Here is a 23,020-nt window from a genome sequence, read left to right as displayed (position 1 = left end):
ATTATATAGGAGTCTTCTCACAAAGAGGCATCTACTGGGAAACCATCTCTCCTCTATGCATTGTGGAACACCTTTAAGACTCTCCTGGTTCAAGTCACTTTATTCAAAGTGTTGGCTGATGGTTTATTTTTCTTTAGCCCATTCATAATGAAGTAAGTTGGTTTTATTTGTGTGTTTGCTTTCCTTCCTATAGGTAAACAATAAGCAAATATTCTACCATAAAAGTCCTACTAAAAAAGAGTGGAGAATGTGTTTCTTGTGAATTTTATTTAGTGGATGGGATTCTATTAAGGTTGTCTGTAATACAAATGGGAATTATGGTAACATGGACAATATTTGACAGAGCCAACTATGGATTAACCACCGTTCTAAAATTGTATGATAATTATATAAAATCAGTGTTCTTCAGTCAAACAGAACCAATAGGATATACATAGATATATAGAGGGGATTTATTATGAATTGGCTCAGGTAATTATGGAGGCCAAGAAGTCCCACAATCATGTTGTCAGCAAGTCGGAGACCACAGTGGTATAATCCAGCCTGAATCTCACAACCAGAGAATGTGGAGCTCTGATGTCTAAAGGCAGGAGAAGATGGATATCCCAGCTCCAGAAGAGAATAGGATCACCCATTCTCCACTATTTTGTTCCTATCCAGGCCCTCAAAAGATTGGATAGGCCTCTATACCCTGGGATCTTCTTTACTCAGTCTACTAATTAAAATGCTAATCTCTTCTAGAAACACCCCCACAGACATACCCAGAAATTATGTTTTACCAGCTGACTGGGTATATGTTCACCCAGTTAATTTGACACATAAAATTAATCATCACATTAGTTACCTTATTTAATCTTGACAACATTGCTATGAAGTAGGAACATTATTACACTCATTACTACAATGCAGATACAGAGACAGAGAAGTTGAAGAAATTTGCCCAAGGTTACATGCTAGAAAGAATCAAGAGTCATGACTGAAATTTAGGATATCTTGCTCAAAGGTTATGTTTAGAAAAGGAAATGATAGATATATTCATTATGTTTATTAGCTGTGGTCTTTTGAGAATTAAACTTTATCAGCCAAGGTAACTAAATAAATAAATTACTATACATGACATATATTAAAATATGTTATAATTATGTATAGATGTCTGTAAAATACATACACATATATACATATAAATAAATATGTATATATATATATATTAAAGTGATTTGAAGCATTTTTGTAATATTTATCTGCGAGGGGGCTACAGGAAGACAATGAAATTGTGCCCTTGACTATGTGCTATGTTTTTCAAGGAGATGTTGCCTTACCTCTAACTCTCACATGAAGGAAATACAGAGAAGCATATTATTTTATTAACTTCTGATTAAATTTTTATTATTGAAAATATTTCCAAGTTGTTGGAGTGTTTGGGGGGTTTTGTTGTTGTTATTTTTCTTTTTTTGGAGAAATAGTCTGAAGCTTTCACCATGGGTAGAGTGCCATGGCATCATAGCTCACAGCAACCTCATCTTAGGCTCAAGTAATCCTCTTACCTCAGTTTTTCTATTTTTAGTAGCAATGGGGTCTCACTCTTGCTCAGGCTAGTCTCAAACCTGTGAGCTCAATTAATCCACCCACCTCAGCCTCCCAGAATGCTAGGATTACAGGAATGAGCCATCGTGCCCAACCTGTTGGAACGTTTTGGAGCCATTTAATTCATGAAAATACAGTTGACCCTGAGTCACCTGAACTACAGATAAAACTCAGGAATATTTCATTTAATTAAGTACCTACCATATGCCAGACATTCCTCTAGGTGAACTAAGGGGATAGAGCAAAAAGCAAAACTCTGATGACATTCAGAGAAGAGAGAAAAACAATAGACAATTGAATATATATAAATAATGATAAAAAGATAATCAGTGCTTAGGAGGGAACTAGAGCAGGTTAAAGGGATGTCAGTCTGAGGAGTTGGAAGCTGATGTTTTATGTTAGGTGACTAGGGAAGACGTCAATGGTAAGTGACATTTGATCAAAGTCTTAAAGGAAGTTAGAAAGAAAGCCAAGACAGTATCAATTGCAATTAGAGGGGACAGGAAGGGCAAAAACCAGGAGTATTCTTGGTGCATAGTATCTTTGAGGGCCTACAAGGAGGAGAGTAGGGTTGGAACAAAGAGGATGAGAGAAAAAGTGTTAAAATTGAGGTCAGAAATGTTTTGGAGTGAAAATGACCTTTGAAGGGCCTTATGAAACATGATGGGACTATTTTGAAGATTTGAGGAGATAATGGTCTAATTAGACTTAAGTTTTATGGGGATCACTCTGAATGCTATGTGGAAAGTAGCGTAAAGAAGAGCAAGAGTGGAAGAAGGAACACGAGTTAGGAGTTTATTTGGTAAGCGAGGCCAAAGTCAGTGGTGGCTTCAGTTGGGTTGTAACGAGGAAGATGGTAAGAAGTAGTCCGATTCTGGATCTCTTTTAAAGATGGAGTCAACAGAATCTACTGATGAACTGCATGTAGGTTAAGAGAGGAAGCAAGGAGTCAAAGACGCCTTCAGAGTTGTCTGTTGTTGTTCTATTTGTTGGTTTGTTTGTTTTTGTTTTACTCAAGTCGCAAGAAAATGAATCACCATATGCCAAGAAAACTCAGGAAAGACAAAAATAGGGAATAGGGCTTGCTTTGAGACTTGTTAAATTTGAAGTATCTATTAGCTATTGAAAAAGAATCAATGTTGCAGGCCTCACTAGGACTTTGGAAGACCTGCTTACAGGACACCTGAGACTTGAGTTTCAGGAGGGTTCTCGCTATCCTAACTGATGAGAGTGGCCTAGTACGTCTAAACTGTTTATATACAATCCATATGGTTCATGCTGAATACCCTGTCTCCTTTTGGGAGTCTGGAATTTTGGTGTGCATTAAGAAGAGGGTTTCTACTTGACCAGCCTCCTATTAAATCCCCAGACACTGAATTTCTCACAAGTTTGCCTGGGAGGCAATATTTTAAGTGTGTTGCCATAACTAGTTGCTGGGAGATTAAATATGCTGTCTGTGACTTCACAGGAAAAGGACTTTTGGTTATCTGTGCCTGTTGTCCCCCAGACTTTGTTCCATGCACCTTTTCTTTTATTTACTTTGCTTCGTAACCTTTCACCATAATAAATCATAGCCACCGGTATGACCATACTCTGAATCCTTTACATTCTTTTTATGAATCTTTGATCTGGGAGTGGTCTTGGGATGTCCCTGACACAACCTTCCAGACAAAAATGTCGACTAAGCAGTTATCTGTGTAAGTCTGGAATTGGGAAAGATAAAGCCTGAAGTGATAAATTGGAATTGTTCTAAATTGGCTTGAGCATGTCATTGCTCTGGATGAAACCACATAAGCTTTAAGTGAAGACAAGTAAATTTGTCAACAGCCAAAACCATCAGCATTCCAAAGCAGAGAGTTGGTGATGATGGGGAAGTCTGTCAAAGGATCTTGAGAAGGAATGAATAGTTCAGAAAGAAAAAAAAAAGAGAGAGAGAGAGAGAGAGAGAGAGAATGGTGTCAGGAAACCCAAGGCAAGAAGGTGTTTGTGTAAGGAAACTTCCTGCCGTTTTTCATCCCAAATTCTCTCTTGGGCTCTCTTGCCTTTTAGAGTTATAAACCAAATGTCTCCTGGATTAACTCCCATGCCCCAGATGAAATCTCAGAACCATCCCTCCCCTTGCCTCTGACCCCCAGCTCAGTATATTCTGATTATCTAATTCTGTAAAATTAACCATGTCAAAATTGATACAAATAAAACAATTCTATTACATTCACAATATGGAAGGACAGAACTTCACAGAGATTGCTTTTCTCTGCTGCACGATGCTTAGGACCTTAGCCGAGTATGTGGGAAAGCTGGAGACAGCTCCAGCTGGAGCCATCTCATGTGGCTGGTGTGAGATATGTGGCTGGGTTCTGGCTGTTAGCTGGTCACCTTGGTTCTTCTCCATGTGTGCTGGTGCTGCGTTGTCCAAGACAGCTTTTCAATTTATACATCTGATGCCTATAATGATGGATAAAATGCCTAGACCCATCTCTCTCTCTCTCTCTCTCTCTCTCTCTCACACACACACACACACACACACACACACCTCTTCTCTGAATAGTTCGTTTGAGCATACAGGTCTCAGATAGTTGCACTTTTTTTATAGCAGTTGTCTTTCCTCAGAGTGAACATTCCAAGAGTCTCAGAGAACTTGTTTTATGACCCGGGCTTGGAAATCTTAGAATGTCACTTGTGCCAAATTATTTTAGCCAAGCAAATCTCGAAGCCTAAATCCAAAAGAAAGGTATTAGGGGGAGGAGTTGAAGGGATGAATATACATTATCCTATTAGTCTGACTTGCATGTGGAATAAAGCATATAAAGTATTGTTTTTATTAATTTACTAGTAGGATAATAATTTGGATATGGACCAGATATGTCTCTTGTTGATTGTTGTTTGCCCTTTTCCTCCATTTATATATCTTATTGTAAAATCAAACAAATAAATGAATGTTTATATTAGATATTCTGCATATTATTTTACGGTCTTTACTACGCCTTGACTACAGATAATTTTTAGTAATTCTTGATTGATATGTGTAGAACCACTACAGCACCTGCTGATAGTCCACGTATGCATTACTCCACATTCCATACCTCGCATGTACATTTGGGCAATACAAATTGCTTTGAACTGTTCACATATTAGCTAAGCCATCAAGAAAATGGATCAAAGCCTAGAAATCTATGTTTCATTTACCACTTTAAAATTTAAATGTAGGCTCGGCGCCTGTGGCTCAAGTGGCTAAGGCACCAGCCACATACACTTCTAAGGTGGTGGGTTCGAATCCAGCCCGGGCCTGCCAAAACAACACCGGCTGCAGCCAAAGCCAGGCATTGTGACAGGCGCCTGTGGTCCCAGCTACCTGGGAGGCTGAGGCAGGAGACTCGCTTGAGCCCAGGAGTTGGAGGTTGCTGTGAGCCGTGATGCCACGGCACTCTACCCAGGGGGACAGCTTGAGGCTCTGTCTCAAAAAAAAAAAATTAAACATATGTTTAAATTTCAGATGGTAATCTCACCAAAAATTTACTGTTCTAGTTTAACTCCATCAGAAAAGTTGAAAAATGGAGACATATGAACCTTTTTTATTTTTTTTTTTCCTCTGGGCACAAAGTCCCAGCTACTTGGGAGCCTCAGGCAGGAGGGTTGCTTTAGCAGAGGAGCTGGAGGCTGCAGTGTGACGTGACTGCAACAGAATGAGTTTTTACATTCAGAATCCTTTGGAGAAAACGGTAGTGACATTGTCAGACCTAACTGCCTAGGATTTCTAACAACCAAGTTGACTCATAATGGCCGTTTATTATGCCATAGAACATTTTTGCATCTCTCGAGTTCACAATGAAAAAGGCCCATTTATAAAACCTCTATTACTATACCTGTCACCGATGAAATAGAAAAAAACTCCTTCAATAAGCCACATGCATGCAAAAATAAATGACATACAAATTTATAGTATCGCTGAGTATATGCTTATTTTTTTCATCCTTTTGCACCGTATATGTAGTTTTTTAAAAGTATGATTATTTCCGGTCACTGAGATGCGTTCTCTAAAAGGGTGAGATCACATGTAAATTGTTATTCACAGTGAACATCAGACGCTCTGAGTTTTAATCAAGGTTCAGAGACTATAAGCAGCCACGATGGTTAGTTTAGAACCACCTTCATGGTTGTTCTGTACCCCAGCGGTGGGTCCGTCGTCGTTATAACCGTGCTGACACCAGACAGAAGAGGAAATATGCAAAGGTAGAAAATGGAAGAAGTGCTTATGAATAAAAATGCAATAAAAAGATGAGATGTAAAGTAAGCCTGTAAAAATTGCATCAATGTGCCATCTTAAGAGACCCCCACTTCAGTTTTGATTGTTGTATTTCTTTATATTTGACAAAAGTGCATGATTTTGAGAAAAAAAGTTGTCATTTTTGTTTGTTTGTTTTAAAGAAATGAGGTCTCTCACTATGTGGCCCACGCCGCAGTGCAGTGGCTATTCACAGGTGCGACCAACCGTGTCACACTGCAGCCTCCAGCTCCTCAGCTAGAGCAATCGTCCTGCCTGAGGCTCCCAAGTAGCTGGGTCTTTGTGCCCAGAAGAAAAGAAGACAAAAAGGTTTTCTATGCCTCCGTGTCTCAACTGCTCTGATGAAGTTAAACTAGAACAGTTTATTTTTGATGAAATTTCCATCCGAAAACCAGAAAATAATTTCTTACCCACAAGTCTGTGAAAACAATTATTGGTTTATTTACTTTATCATCTAATGCTTAAGTTAAAATAAACGGGGTAGGGGTGTAAAGATATTAAATTGAACACGTACAGAAGACGAAGAGGTGGGTTATATGCGTGTGAGAACGCGGTGTACGTGTGTGTGTAACATTTCGGCAATACTCGACTCTCATAAGCATTTAACTACTTCCGATGTTTAACCTGTCTTCCCCTTTCTCAATTTTTATGATATTCAGGCACATTATCATTTTCTGTGAACACAGCTTAGATTCTGGCTGGATTGGCTGCGGTTATGCAGTGGCACTTTTTGTTGTAGTCCTTTTACAAACCCTGATCCTTCAGCAATATCAACGTTTTAACATGCTCACCTCAGCAAAAATTAAAACAGCTGTAATTGGACTGATCTACAAAAAGGTAAAAAAAAAAATTAATGTAAGTAATTCTCAATTTCTAAATGGTATGTTTCCTTATGTACTTTAAAATAAGGAGACTAGCTGGGCTTGGTGGCTCATGCCCATAATCCAGCACTTGGGAGGCCGAGACAGGTGGATTGCCTGAGCTCACAGGTTCAAGACTATCTTAAGCCAGAGCAAGACCCCATCCCCCACCCCCCAAAAAGCCAGCCAGATGTTGTGGTGGGCACCTGGAGTCCCAGCTATTTGGAAGGCTGAGGCAAAAGAATAGCTTGAGCCCAAGAGTTGGAGGTTGCTGTGAGTTATGAGGCAATGGCACTCTCCTGAGGGAGATAAAGTGAGACTCTGTCTCCAAAAAAAAAAAAAAAAAAAAGACGAAAAAGAAGGGGACTAGAAAGATAGGATAGTATACTAAAAAATTATTAAGATGTCCTTCATACGTATTCACTTTGCTTTAGAAGAACTTTGACTCCTATTGGCTACATTAATTTCTCCATAGTCCCTTCTGCCCTAACACATGAAATTAGATGATGATCCTTGTCTTATGATATGTCATTTATCTGACCTTCAGAAACTGAGTGGAGTTGAATGTCGAAATGATTGTCCATCTCAATGCATCCATAAAATTTCCTCTCTTCACCAGTCATTTTCATTCTACAGACTACCTTTTCTGTCTCCCTCTGCTCAAACTACCTTATTTTTTCTTGCAACAAAGCCATCCTTTTCTATTCAATCATTATGAGCTCTTCTTTCATTCTAAGCTTTGCACCCCAAACTGGACTAATTTTTACTCCTTATGTAACCTTAAAATTTACTTTGTCCTTTCCTTCAAATACAATTTTAAACAACACCTCTTTACCATCCACAGCCTTTTATTTACATCCTACTTATTAATAGTTAAAGAATTTCCTTCCTCCCTACTTATCAACTAGTTATTTAATGAACATGAGTATCAGGTTCTTACTTTGTGCTCCGCTGTGCATGGTAGGTTCTTTGATAAGTGTAACCCTAACATTTCAGGAGGCTGAGGCAGGTGGATTGATTGAGCTCAAGTGTTTGAGACCAGCCTGAGCAAGAGCAAGACCCATCTCTACCAAAAATAGATAAACTAGCCAGATGTGGTGGTCTAGTACCTGTACTCCTGGCTACTCAGAAGATTGAGGCAAGAGGATAGTTAATCCCAAGAGTTTCAGAGTTTCAGGTTGCTGTAAGCTATGACACCATGGTACTTTACCTAGGGCTACAGAGTGAGATTCTGTCTGGGGAAAAAAAAAAAGCAACAAAAACAAACAAAATAGGAACTTATTCCCTTACTCTATCCTCACCATTTAAGACAGTGACTTTTTAAAATTTTTGGTAACAGTTGGATGACTGAGCAAATGAGTGAATGAATGAATGAGTCCTTGCCTTTAAGAAATTAGGAAAGTGTTAGCATATGTAATAAACATGTGAAGACTAAATGCAGATTTAACAAATTTATTTAATCAAAGTTTTCCCTGATACAGGAGCCTTTAGAGATAAAGACCCCCAAACCCTAGGCAAACTGTCCATTTTTATGCTTAGGTTTGATGAAAAATGGAAAGCCTTATAGAAATGCGAATCCTGCAACACTTCCTGGCACACAAGAAGAAATTAAAGAACGTTTTTGTAAATGTTTTGTGACCCCACCTTCGGGCTCACCATATGCTGTCCTGCTGGCTGAGAATCATCAGGATAGGGAGTTTATGAGCCTTCCAGCTCTACATTAATGAAGTGCATGGCTTCCAGCTGAGCGGTCAGGAAAGTTTCATTGTTAATATTCCACAATGTGGGGCTGCTGTTGGAATAACGAGACAAAAAGTACAGAAATTACTACAAAGCCTGCTCAGAAAATAGTGAGTAGATTCTGTCTGACGAGAAACAAGATTTCACGTGCAGGATGGTGAGGAGTGATAGTAGAGACAGAAGAGATTGCGTCTTAATTTTTTTTTTTAAAGAACCTTGAAAGATATATTGTAAAAATACACTTTAGTTCTATAGGCAGTCGGGATCCAGTTGAGACAAAGGGTGGATGATCAGAACAAAAGGTTTGGAAACAAGCGAAGCTGGAAAGAAGGAGAAGCAGCTGTTGCAGTATTTTGGGGAATAAAGACATGAATTAGCATCAAGGCATGAATCTAGAAACAAACAAATACATGCAAGGGAGAATGTGAAGAGGCAAAACAAATATTATGATCAATAAAATGAAACAATAGTGCATTGAACTCAGGGATGCTGAAGGTGTTTCCGTCAGCAGGAGGAACTGAGGCTTGGCACTGTATCTGGTTCATCAGGATCTTCGTAGAGCCTGATACAGTAAGTGAAACGAATTAAGTTCCGAAAGAATAAATGAGTCACCCGGTGAAACTCTGTGCATGTGAGAAGACTAGGGCTTCTACGCAAATACTGTTGAAAGAAATCTCAAACTGGGATAGAACTTTATGTTTCTTAGAAAGACGATGAAGGTAACAATATACTTTAGCTAATTTTTATTTCAGCTAAAGAGTATTTAAAAACTCCCCAACTTCTTCCATCATTGAAGGTTTTAAAGATGGGTGTTTTCTTTTCATCCAAGTTTAGTTTCTCTTTTATCAGATTAAAACACTTCCTGTCAGACACTTGTGCAAGGTTGCGCCATCCGCTGTAATCAGGCCGCCTTTTGCAGTATTCTGTCAAATTGCTCCATATGACAAAGACAGTTTAGATTGTACAATTTAGCAATAAAGGGTAACCAAGTTACCCTTCACGGATTGTGAATTTTGTCTTTTACAAAAAAAAATGGCTTATTAGTCAGAAAAAAATAAAAACAAAAATCAGTTCTAATGTTAGAAATGCTGTGTACAATACATTCAATTATATGTGAATTTTAGTCTTTAATATTCTGAAGTAATTTTTTTCTTTTATCGTCAGGACACTTAACATGAGACCTATCATCTTAATTAAAAGGGTAAAACACATTATTGGTGACTGTAGGTAAAATATTATACAGCGGATCTCTAGACCTTACTCATCTTATGTGGTTAATTGAAACTTTGTACCTATTGATTAATAATTCCCCAATTTCCCTTCCTCTTCAGCCCCTGGTAACCACCATTCCAGCATTTCATTTTATCAATTTGACCATTTTAGATACCTTAATTAAGTAAACTCATGCAATATTTGTCTTTCTGTGTCTGGATTATTTCATCTACCTTAGTGTCACATACTGCAGAATGTCCTTCTTTTTTAAAGCTGGATACTTATTTCTCCAAAGAAGATATACCAATGGCTAAGAGGTATATATATTAAAAAAAAAAAAAAACATTATGACTAATCATCCTGGAAATTAAATCAAAGTTGTGAGCTATCACCTCACACCTGTCAAGATGGCTATGATCAAAGAAACAAAAGACAAGTCTTGGCAAGAACCTGGAGAAACCAGAATCCTTGCACACTGTTGGTAGGAAGGCTAAATACTACAGCCACTTGGAAAACAATATGGGGGTTCCTCAAAAATTAAAAATAGAACTACTGTAAGATCCAGAAACCCTGTTTCTGGGTATATGCACAAAAAGATTAATATCAGGATCTGGAAGAGATATCTACTCTATGCTTTGCACCCCTATCCATAATATCTAAGACGTAGAAACAACCTGATCAATCAGCAGATGAATGATAAAGAAAATATGCTATGTATACATACAGTGGAATATTATCTATTTCACTGGAAATTTTAAATGGATTTCTTTCAGCATAATTAGTAAGAATTTTCAATACATATTTTAGGGGTATTGGGTTGAAAATGTAAATATTAAATAGTGAGCACAAGTGAAAAGTGAGAATTAGGCCCTGGAGCAAAAGATCTATTTCTATCTGCTCCATGAGGCCTTTCCCGTACTCTTATCTAAGTTCCCATGGCCCTTATTAGTTGCTTCTGCACTTAGAATTGGCCTGTTTGTGTAGCTCCACAGGCAGACTGTAATCACCCCAAGAATGGAAACCATGTCCTTTTTTAATTTTCCATAAATTTTTTGCATAGTGCTGTTCATCAGCATGCCCTTGATATTTGTTGATTTGTTGATGTATTTTGTGCGGATAAAACTGAGACAATTAGGCATTATGGGGATAAAAGGGAGGAAAGCTTCAATCTAACTAGAAGAGATTTATTTTTGCAACTTTGTAATTAACAAGAGATGAAGTGTTAATTGCTTGGAAACTAAAACGTTAACTCTCTACCAATATGCAGGGAATTCCAAAACTGTGTACTTGGACGAATCATTATGTTTCTCATGTAAAATTTACCTCTCTTGATTGTTTATGATCCCAATACATAAATAACCTTGTATAGTTCCACAAACTAGTTAAAAGTTGACCTTAAAATATACTGTTATTTGATTAAAAGATGCCCCATAAGCTACGGAGTCCTAAATATTTTGCTTCTCTTTCTACAGTCCCTGCTTTTATCAAATGTCTCTCGAAAAAAGTTTTCTACTGGGAAAGTTATTAACTTGATGTCAGCAGATGCCCAGCAGCTCATGGACTTGACCGAAAACCTCAGTCTCCTCTGGTTAGGCCCTGTTCGAATCCTGGTGGCCATAGCCCTCCTTTGGAAAGAGCTAGGCTCAGCCGTACTAGCAGGGGTGGCAGTCCTTGTGTTTGTCATACCAATAAATACTTTAGCTGCAACAAAAATTAAAAAGCTGAAGGTAAGAAAATGACTGCCTCAGGCTACACATTTCAAACAGAAGCCGAGTTTTCTGACTTGTCAACAATAACATCTAGCTAATTCTCTATACATGGAAATCATCCAAATCTACCATTAGTGTACTCATTTAACCAGTGTAATGACTGGGCATCTATCCCGTGCAGTCATTGCTCTAGGCAGAGAAATACAGCAGTGAGGAGAACTCACAAATTCCACCTCTCTGGGGGGTAGGGGGGACACAGGCATCAAGTAAAAAGATACATAACATTATGCCTTGTGGCAATCTGTATCTGAAGAAAAATAAGTATGGATATGTTGATGGACAACCAAAGGGTGCCCTTTTACATACAAGGGAAAGAATGTCCTCCAAAAGGAAATGTATAGCAACAGGATAAAGGAGTAACCCACGTGGGTGTCTGAAAACAATGTATTTCAAGCAGAGGGAACAGTCCACCTGCAGCTGGAGGTAGGGGTGTGCTGGGATGTCTGCAGGGTGTTTGGACTGCAGGCAGCCAGTGGACAGTAGATGCCTCACGGAATGATTTTTAACATCCTTCCTTTACATTCAGTTATTCATCTTACCATCAATACTGTGGATGCGTTGTGACCTCTCACGTGTGTCAGTGTGCCCGATGCCGTGGTGTAGGGATGGAGAAACAGCATAGCTCAGGGTTCTGAAGATCAGCCCACTATGATGACACATGATTTCACACATTAAATCAATATACACAGACACAGATGCATTGTCTATGAAACTATGTTTCATTATTTTAAATGAATCAAATATTAACAATGTCAATGTACTCATCTGGAAATGTATTAATCAAATATTAGAGGAAACAGCATATATGTACCTCTATGTATATCATGCATATATGTATTTATATAATTGAACCAATTTTTAAAGTAGCTATACCTATGTACATGTGTATGATAGAGAGATAAATAATAAAAATATATAGCTACAAATGTATTCATAGACACATAGAAGTAATCTAGAGATCATAGTCTTTTAGGAATAGTTATCTATAGAGTGGAATTAGACAGAAGGCAGGGAGATTTTTACTCATTTGAATACAGTTAAGTGATAAAAATGACACTTTTGTTATTTTTTTTGAAATTTTCAAAGATGACTGATCTTCAAAGATGAAAACTAGAAAATAGCATATGACTGTGAAGGGGAAGTATTAAAGATGCTGGTGTTCAGAATATCAGTTTCGGTTATAACTATAAAGAATACTTTTTTCAAACCAGTTGTTAAGTATTCTGGGTTTTAAATAATGTCACTTAAAGTACGGTTATTAAAAATGGAAATACATTTTCTGAATTTTAATGAGTCCCACAACCTTCCTAGAGATTTCAAGATTATGTGCAAATATATGAAATAGAAAATATGCCTTTAAATTATGCAAATGATGTTGTGAGTGTTAACTCGTCACTGCGTTCTTCACAAGATACACAAACGCCTGACATATGATATTGATTGCCAATGTTGGTGGAAGATACGCTTAATAAGCAAGACCCAAACGATGGGAATATGATCATAGTTAAATATTTGAATAAACATAGAACAATTACATAGTATTTATAAGAAGAAAAGAGCTGGTATTTAAAAATATACATTTTAATTATTCTAATTCCAAATAACTAATCTGACTTATGGAGAGCTTCATTTTTATTCCTGTGACATGTCTGTTATAAATATATGTGTACATATATATGTATATGTATATACATATTCTTGTATATATAGATATAGAGATAACTGATAAAATTTTGGGAAATGTATTATGTTTTTTGTGGGGGGGGTTGTGGTTTTTGGCCAGGGCTGGGTTTGAACCCGCCACCTCCAACATATGTGGCCAGTGCCCTATTCCGTTGAGCCACAGGCACTGCCCTGTATTACATTTTAATAGTACATATGTGGATGGTGGTATTTTGTTATTCAATTTTAAACAAATTGGATTTAAATAAATATTTCCTACTATTTTCATACTGCTGTTGATTCCTGCTGGTTTCTTTGAAGTTACCTACTTAAAACTATTTTCCAGCATTATTTCCAATATGATACATGTTTTATAAGATGTTTTTCTCAACTACATCTTATATAAAATAGGGAAAATAGACTATACTTAAGAAGTGGCTGTGGCCATAGAAGTACTATCAATTTTGTCAACTGTGTTCTTATTTTCTTTCCATTGTATAGAAAAGCCAAAAAAAGAACAAAGATAAACAGATAAAACTACTCAAAGAAATCTTACATGGAATTAAGGTAATACATGTAAAAAGGATATGCTTTTGAATTGACTATTTAGAGTATAACAATAAATTAGTTACTAAATGAAGTTTGTCCCATCTTCAGTATCTCAAACTGATGATATATGTATAATTATTGGGAGGGCGTTTCAGATTCCAGATCTGTAGGCATCCTTATTGCTAAAATAGCATTTAAATATAAAGCCAAATAAAATGTAGACATGTTCTTTTTGTTTCTTGCCCAAGAACTAAAGGCAAATACTCTACAAGACACAAAATATTACTCATTTTAAGGAATAGTATGGAATGGATGGGACAGGCGAAAATGGCAATGATCTCGCCATGCATGTAAAGGTGGAATTATAAGGGAGAAGTGATATCAGGTAGCTCATTTATGTGGGATACCAATGATCATATAAATGCTACTCTATAAGTATGTTTTAAATTGTTATTTTCCATGGGAAAGTTACCTTATCCATGCCACTCATACTTTCTCTGTAGTAAAATGAATGAAACCTCATATACATGTTTGAATAAACTTTCATATACGTAATTTCAGATTCTACTGCACTTAGATTATGCTTTTCAGATTTTTGTAAGAGGTAAAGTTTACAAAGCCGATGTGCAATTTCTTTCTGGATTTGTCAGTAGCCGTTGTGTGTACCAATCATGTGTACACTTTGATTCACCTTAGAATCAACAAGGGCTCTTTCGTACGGTGTTATGTAGAGCTTTCACACAATTATAAATTACTGAAGTGAAAGAAATTTTTACCTTGAAGAAGCCTTAGAAGGGACTGATAGACACTGATTTATATGAAATTTCATAACATAGCTCTGAAATTTAACTTCAATTATTTAATGAGGTCACACACTCCAAAGTAATATAATTCAAATGCAACTCTCATTGGTTAGTTGATAGAGCTTGCATGGGAAAAGTACGAAAATGCAATGCTTATAGATTTTAAATATTCAGAAAACAAAATTAGCAGGGCATACATTGTCTGTAAAATAGCAGAACGTTTCTTCAAGATCTGAGTTAAGTCCAAGATTTGAAATAGTAGTAGTCTTATCGGGGAACAGACCAGGAAATTGGTAGAGGTCCAAATGGTGATTAGGATAGTTTAAAAGTGCAAACAGTTGGCATCCTTGGGGTTTGATAACATGTGTCATAATTATCTCTTGGGTAATACCGATAATTTCTATTATGTATCAAATTGTTTATGTTTGAAATGCTATACTTATCATTTTATAGCTATTTTTCATATAATTGCCAAGAAAAATATTTCTCATTCCCATAGGGTGGTGGCTGTGGCTCAAAGGAGTAGGGTGTTGGCCCCATATGACAGGTTCAAACCCAGCCCCAGCCAAAAACTGCAAAAAAAAAAAAAAAAAAAATTAGGAAACAGAGACACACAGCAGTTAAGCCTCAGGACTAAGTTTACAGAGACAGTGAGAGTATATTAAGATGTGGGAGAGAGATTTATTTTAAAGAATTGGCTCATCTGATTGAGGGGGCTGGCAAGTATGAAAGTAGCAGGATTCAGACTCTGTTCTTGCCAACGGGAGAGTCTGCAGGAATTGATTCTGCAGGAATTGATGCTGCAGCCTTGAGTCTAGAGGCAAAATTACTTCCTCCATAGGGGCCCTCCATCTTTCCTCTTAAGACCTTCGCCTGATCTGACAAAGCTCATCTGTATTACAGATGGTAAATCAGCTTAATTCAGAATTTGCTGGTTTAAATGTTAATTACATCAAAGAAATACCTCACAGCCACATCTAAACTATTACTTGACCAAACAACTGGCCACCATAGTCCAGTCAATAGAGCAGGAAGTTGAATAGAGTCTATATCTCATTCTAAACTACGTGTGGTAGCCAGCGGGTGACCCTGCTCGCTGAGGTTTTGTTTTGTCTTGTTTTGTTTTGCTCAAACAACAGTTCACAATCTCAAAACATCAAGCACCTTTCAGAAAATGGTTTGAAGTCCCAAAGCATCTGTCTGGAAGAAATTGGGAAGCCAGGGGGAAAGCTTAGCTAGGAAGAAATGGGAAGTAGATGGTGATGGGGGATTGGACTAGTAGGACCTGGGACAGAATTGGGCTAGGCAGAAACTGCTATGGAGCTGTGCCTGGAGCTAGAATGTTACCAGAGTCCAGCTCAGAAGTAAGTTACTGGGGGATTCGAAGGACATAAGGCTGGAGAAGGATGATTCCTTCCCCGTCCTAACCCCCAGCCCCCAAATCTGTAATTCAAGGAAATATTTTGACTTACAGTAGAAGCGGTTTACTCCTATTTATGAGGGCACCATCATTTTTTACCTTCCCGTGTGTGGGTGTGGTATATATTTATGTATTTTTTCTTCTACAGTATGGACTGCCAAATAATCATTGTCTGACTTTTTTACAGATTCTCAAGCTTTATGCTTGGGAACCCTTCTATCAAAATAAGATTATGGAAATTCGAGATCAGGAATTGGAATTTAAAAAATCAGCTGGGTATCTTACCATATTCTCTAGGATGGCGTTAACTTGCATTCCATTCTTGGTGAGTATCTATAATATTTCCTGTTTTGATTTTCAAATTTGATCTACAGATTCACTTCCCAGTGATCTGGGATTAAGGTATACAAAGTGAAGCTTTCTATATATGAATTGAAATTTTCATGAAATATATGTATTTATTTATGTAGATGAGAGAACAAAGTTTTAAAGGAGAGGAAATATGTATGTTTTTATTGCTGTGTATATTTTGTATATAATAAGATTTTTCTTCTTTGTAAATTTCTCACAGATTGAAAATATGCATATGTACTTCTTAAAAATATACTCTGCCTTTCAGAGTTTAATTCCAGCTCTAAAATTTAATAGCATAACTGTGTACATTAATGCAATCATGGAGTACAGTGTGCTGTTTTCATATACATTTTGAAATACTCTCATCAAACTGGTTAACATAACCTTCATGTCATTTTCTTAGTTATTGACTTAAAGCGTTCATACTCTGCTTTTAGAAAGATTCACTTGTACCCTTGTAAGATAAACCATAGAGGTGACCCCACCAATCACCCTCCCTCCCCTCATCCATCCCCCTCATCCCCCCTCCCACCCCCTTCCCATATTCTAAGGCTATAATTAGGTTATGACATCCTATGAAAGCTATGAATTAGTTTCAAAGTCAGGTTGTGTACATTGGATACTTTTTCTTCCATTCTTGAGATACTTTGCTAAGAAGAACATTTTCTAATTCCATCCATATAAACATGAAGGAGGTAAAGTCTCCATCTTTTTTTAGGGCTGCATAGTAATAAATTCCTTTTAAGCAGTGCTCAAGTCTGCCTTACGTTGAATTGGAAAGGGAAATAACATTTACTGAGTGTTTTCACTGCATATCAGACAAGTTATCTACATTGTCTCATTTCATTCTTACAATAATAAGGCATTATTTTTCTCATTTCACGAGGGACAAACTAGTTTGAAAATATCTTCAAAGTTAAAGAATTAGGATTTAGAGATAAATTGATATGAAATAAGCTTACTCTCTTTCTATTGCACCATGTGGACATCGGGAATCCCATGCTGTTTAGAGTATGAATTGCCTTAGAATATGAAGCAAGGGCAAAAGCTAAAGGATAGACCAGCCACATATAACTACAGTGTCATTTCTAATCAATATTGGCACTCCAGGAAATGATGAGATCACAGGAAATCGTCTATGTCTCCCTTTATAATTTAAAATGTTATTATTTTTTTCATCTAACCAAACTTTGAGTATTTTTGAAGAAAAATCAATATCTGCATTTGGAACACTTTGGTAAAAATGTCCAAGAAGCGTTTGCTTAAGCCAGTTACACGATAGTCAATATACTCCCATGCGTTTAAATGAAACTTATAAGACCAAGTATGACTCGTATAAGCCGGGATGTATTCCTATCTACTTCAGTTAATATGACACAAGGAAAGCATAATTATTATGTGTAAGTTAGAATGTCTGCACACACTACTTGAAAATAAGTGTACCTAAAACTTCTGCATTTTAAAGAAAAATGAACTGATACACAATTTAAATGGGAATACTAACTCCAGTAAAATTATGACGCATCTTACAGAAAAGAGTTGCACCACATATCTCAAGGATGTTATTGTCCACAATTTTATGGTCCATGCTGAACATATATTTTATGTCCTTCAATAAGAATACTGAATCTCAGTAACTAAAACAATAATATTAAGATTCTTTTCTAATGTGGAGGACTGTACCTCATTATTATCCGTCAATATTTGAAGTAAATACCATCTCTCTATTTTTTTAGGTGTCTCTGGTGACCTTTAGGGTTTATTTATTACTGGATGAAGAAAATATTTTAACCGCCACAAAAGTGTTTACATCTGTGTCTTTGTTTAATATTTTAAGGATTCCTCTGTTTGAATTGCCAGGGGTGATCTCAACAGTGGTCCAGGTACATACGAAGTTTCCTTAAACTAAGGATCGTTCCTTTGAGGAAATCTATCTGTGTTTCGGATCTTTCTTTGCCTTTGTTCTTTACTTATTTTACCTTCCGTGGTTACTTAATGCTGCCCTGAGTTAATGAGTAATAAAGAACATCACAGAATGGAAGGAATCCTGTCTTCCATGCTTATGCTTTTTTCCCATCCATGTATCTTTTAAATATTTCCATATATTCTGTCACTTTGCGTGTTAAGTTCTATTTTTTTCTTTTTACTTCGTTTTTTAAAAGTTGGTGATAGCAGCTATGCCATCACAGGATTCATTTTCTGTTTCCAGCTGAACATTTATAATTAGGCCATTTGTCCAGAACTGAATTGCATATTTCCCCAGACTTCAGCAGCATTTCATCTCTATTGAATAAATAAGCAGGGAGAACAGGGCCTTGATAAAATCAGACTACCAGCAAACCTCCTGTGACATGCCTGGTGCAGCCTGCTAAGAGCTGTAATCTCCAATCCCTGGAGATACTATATACAATGATCAGATGGCTGTGAAACCACAGGGAATCCAAAAAAGTTATTTCCTTGATGCTTTTGTCCTGAGACCTACCAAGTTAAATTTCCCCGATGGCAGGTTTTATAACAGTTGTCTGGGCATTCTCCATTGAGTCCTTTTCCTCAAGGATTCATAAGCAAAGTGAGTCTCTGCTTATGATTCAGCTTTTTGATCTAAGATCTTTGTCTTTGTTTTCTTATTATTATTTAAGGAGTAACATAATTGAACAATAAAAACAAATTAAGCCATTTTGTTACATCACTATCATTTTTTTTCTCTTTTTTTACTTATAATAACCAACAGAGGGCGTAGAAGAACTTTTGATGTGATGCTTTTAACACATGTTTTCACAGAGCACTTCTCCCAAAGATGTCAGTTACGAGAGTAATGGTTTGTGGGTTTTTTGTTTGTTTGTTTTAATTAGAATCCAGGTAAAGCTCTGGTTTCTCGAAGTGTTTTCCAACTCCTACTGATATACTGCTGCCTTCACTTAATAACTAACAAGGACAATTTTCCTAAACATAAAAGAAAGAAAGAAAGAAAAACTTGTACTAATATGAGTGACACACTTGATAAAAAAACCTGTCACCTAATTACATCTTTTCTGTTAACAATAAAAATCTCCCAGTTCAAAGTAAATAAAAATGTACTAGAACTTTCTTATAAGTCAGTTTCAGGAAAATAAATGTGATTTTATTTATCCTAATAGTAGTTAAACATTTCATAGCTATTTTAAGTGAATATTTTCCTTACCAAAATCATAATTCTGTTTATCACTAAGAGCAGAATTCATTCCTCAATCTCAAAATTGCTTTTAAAACCTAATCCTTCTCAATCACAGTGATATATCACTTGGTACCTGCTAATAAGATGGCTATTATCAAGAAGTCAAAAGATCACAAGTGTTGGCAAGGATATGAAGAGAAGGGAACCTGGGAGCTTTTATATACTGTCGGTAAATGTAAATTGTACAGTCTGAAAAAGTATGAGTGTTCCTCAAAAAATTCAAAATAGCAGTGCTATCTGATCCAGCAGTCCCACTTCTGGGTATATACACACAATGGTACTACATTCACTATCTTGAAAAGATATATGTTTTCTGATGTTCACTACAATGTTATTCAGCAGCCAGCATATAAAATTAACCTGTGTCCATTAACAGATAAGGGAATAAAGAAAATGTAAACGCACAACGTTTCAGCCTCCATAAAGGATATCCCACCATGTGTGACCACATGGCAGAATATTAAACTAAGTGACGTAATTCAGACAGAGAAAGAAAAATACTTACATAGGGAATCTAAAAATGTCTAAATCCATAAAAACGGGGAAAAGAGTAGCCAGGAAGTGAGAGGAAATGGGGAGATGTTGATCAAAGAGCACGAATTTCAGTTGTGAGTAAGTTCAGGACACTTAATACACATCATGGCGCCTGTGGTTAGTAATAATAGTATACTTAAAAATACCTAAGAGAGTAAATGTTAAATATTCTCACCACATACAAGGAAAAAAGATAACTATGTCAGATGATGACATGTTAATTGTTTGTAAACATTGTTTCAAAATATACATCAAGACACATTGTATACCTTAAATATAGGCAATTTTTGTCTTGTATACCTCACTAAAGCTGTAAAAACTAATCTTCCTATAATTATCAACTAAGCAGTTATTATGGTTTTTCTAGTATAACAAGGAATTTTTGTTTCTTCTCATAGTTCCTAGCTTAGATGACATTAGTTTTGATCTTAAAACTGTTCTTTCTTGGGCAGCACCTGTGGCTCAAAGGAGTAGGGCACCGGCCCCATGTGCCAGAGGTGGTGGGTTCAAACCCAACCCTAGCCAAAAATTGCAAAAAAAAAAAAAAGAAAGAAAAAAAAAAAAAACCTGCTCTTTCTCTTTAGGGATAAACTTATTTATAACAGTAAAACAATTTCAACTACACCTGTTACATGTCTTTATATTAACATCTTCGGTTTTGATAAAACGTTTTAATCAGAACATAATAGAACAGTTAGAACAGTAAAAACAAATTAAGCCATTTTTTACATCACACTCTTTCATTTTTTTCTTTCTTTCTTTTTTTTTTTTTTTTTTACTTATAATAACCAACAGAGGGCATAGAACTCTTAATGTGATGCTTTTAACACGTGTTTAAAAGCTCAAATACCTTCTCCTTGAACTTCCAATAAATTCCATCTGTGTTTATTTTCATAGACAAGACTATCTTTGAGTCGTCTGGAAGACTTTCTCAATGCTGAGGAGCTGCTTCCTCAAAACACTGAAACAAACTACATAGGAGGTCCGCCCTTTGCCCTCAATATGTATGTATTTCACTTCTGGGTTGAAGGTAATTGCTTCTAAAACGCATCTTTGTATTTTTTCTGCTTCCTAGATTATGCCATTGGGTTCACAAAGGCATCTTTCTCCTGGGATAAAACAGGGATTCCAGTACTAAAAGAGTAAGTTGTGAATTAGGGAAATTTTTTTTTAATTTTAATATTGGGATCGATAATATTTCTTATTTTTATTTTTTGAATTCTTAAAGAAGCTGCATATATTTACATTAGTGAGACTTTTTTTTATTTTAAGCCTCTCCCTGTATCTTTTGTTTTCCTGGTGATTTTACTGTCGCCAGCTGAGGACTGAGCAAGGTCACGCGCAAAGACCTAGCTTAGTTCCTGGCACCGAGTGACGGTAAATGAAAAAGATTTTCATTTCTTCTCTCTGCAGCACCAGGTTGGGCATTTGTTTGCATTTTGGAGGCTACGTGTTTGTAGAAAAATGTGAAAAGCCACAATTTCAGGGATGACACTCACGGCTGTGTACAGTGACTTACCTAGGAACATACATTAAGAACAACCGTAACAAAAATGTCCACTGTCATCTCTCTCCTCTCGTTGTCACACAGCTTGAATATCAAGATTCCAGAAGGAGCTTTGCTGGCTATTGTAGGGCAAGTTGGGTCTGGAAAATCATCTTTGCTCTCTGCCATGCTGGGAGAAATGGAGAAGCTTACAGGAGTTGCCCAAAGACAGGTAAAAACGACAATATGTTCCTTCAAGATTTCCTACTGTAAGTGGCTATAGACGCTCATCATTCCTGCCAATAAGAATGGATCAAATTAAACTGAAGATGCAAGAATTTAGTGGGCATTTCTAGTTTGTAACAAACATTTCCATTCCATAGAATCGATTAACTCCAGATGGATTAGAATTCTGTCTGCCAAATGCTTCGGCAAATCATTTATGAATGCTTATGGTACTTGTTTGATGCTATTAACTGAATTGCAACCAATTATAGAGAAATAAATGTGATTTATATTGTAATTTCATTGGGTTTCCAACTGTCATTCAGCAAGGTTCCCTCGTTAATTACAGCCATTTCATTTCTAAGAAGTCTCAGAACTGCTCACAGGTAGGATCTTTGACCTTCAAAAAACCTCAGAAAAATAATAGTATTAATGACTTATATTTAAGAATCAGCCTTTGGACTGTGGGGGAAGTCTACTGTTGGTTAATTGTCCTATTTTTAAATATTAATAAGAATAAAAGTTCAACAAGTTCATAATCCAAACATGCTTCCTTTTTGAACCACTAGGCTACCCAGTGAGTTTTTCCTTAGAGCCCAATCCATCCTCCTCACTAGTGACAAAGTTAAGAAGCTCTAAGTAGGTGCAACAGTTTCTCTTACCCAACTTTTTGGGAAAAATCAACTCTAACTTCCTTCTTCTTTTCTTAGGATGTATTTTTCCTCATATCCTTATATCTTTCCGGATCCCAATCCTTTTGTGACTTTTTTTCAGCATTACTGATACCTAGTTTAGGATCAAATACACGTATATGATTCCTATAACTTTTTCCGATGAGATTACACTTAATCACTTAATGAAAACCACTACTTTTTAACCTAAAATATGCCATCTTTGTATCTTTATGGTATTCATAATGATTGCAATCAGCCCTTTCTCTAACACTGAAGATGACTGTAACTTTCCCTAGACCAGCGAGTATCCTTTAAAAACCTAATAAGCGTCATAGCATTTTTTTTATTTTCACTTAATTTTTTCAGCTACTTTCACCAAGCAATTATCGAACACTTACTATGTGCCTAATATTTAGCCAAAGAAAAACAAACACGCGTTAAATATGCTCCTCTCCTTTCATAATCGAATGAAAGAATATCAAGATCAATTGTGAGAAATGTTTAAATCATGCATAAAAAATTCAAGTATAAAATACAGATTTTGCTTTGAGTAGTCAGAAAATGATTCAGAAAGGAGATAGCCTTTTATTTGATCTTGAAAAATAATTAGGAATCTGTAAAGATAAAAATGATGTCAGTTCTAGATATCCCT

General features: G+C 36.4%; 1 protein-coding gene across 1 annotated transcript in view; it reads left to right on the top strand.

Moving 5' to 3' along the window:
* Nucleotides 1-23,020, top strand: part of LOC100966416 (canalicular multispecific organic anion transporter 1-like) — a 75,302-nt gene that overhangs the window by 13,105 nt on the left and 39,177 nt on the right. Inside the window, exons 3-11 of the mRNA XM_023509769.1 lie at nt 10-152; nt 6,526-6,703; nt 11,151-11,405; nt 13,611-13,676; nt 16,069-16,206; nt 17,972-18,118; nt 20,881-20,965; nt 21,059-21,125; nt 21,575-21,701. Of these exons, the coding sequence (XP_023365537.1) occupies nt 10-152; nt 6,526-6,703; nt 11,151-11,405; nt 13,611-13,676; nt 16,069-16,206; nt 17,972-18,118; nt 20,881-20,965; nt 21,059-21,125; nt 21,575-21,701 (1,206 nt within the window). The remainder of the gene's footprint in view (nt 1-9; nt 153-6,525; nt 6,704-11,150; nt 11,406-13,610; nt 13,677-16,068; nt 16,207-17,971; nt 18,119-20,880; nt 20,966-21,058; nt 21,126-21,574; nt 21,702-23,020) is intronic.

The sequence above is a fragment of the Otolemur garnettii genome, unplaced genomic scaffold (genome assembly GCF_000181295.1).
Source record: "Otolemur garnettii isolate 467f Iridium unplaced genomic scaffold, OtoGar3 scaffold00009, whole genome shotgun sequence".
Taxonomy (NCBI): Eukaryota; Metazoa; Chordata; class Mammalia; order Primates; family Galagidae; genus Otolemur; species Otolemur garnettii.
Note: the sequence above shows the minus strand (reverse complement) of the source record. Positions and strands in the feature narration are given on the sequence as shown.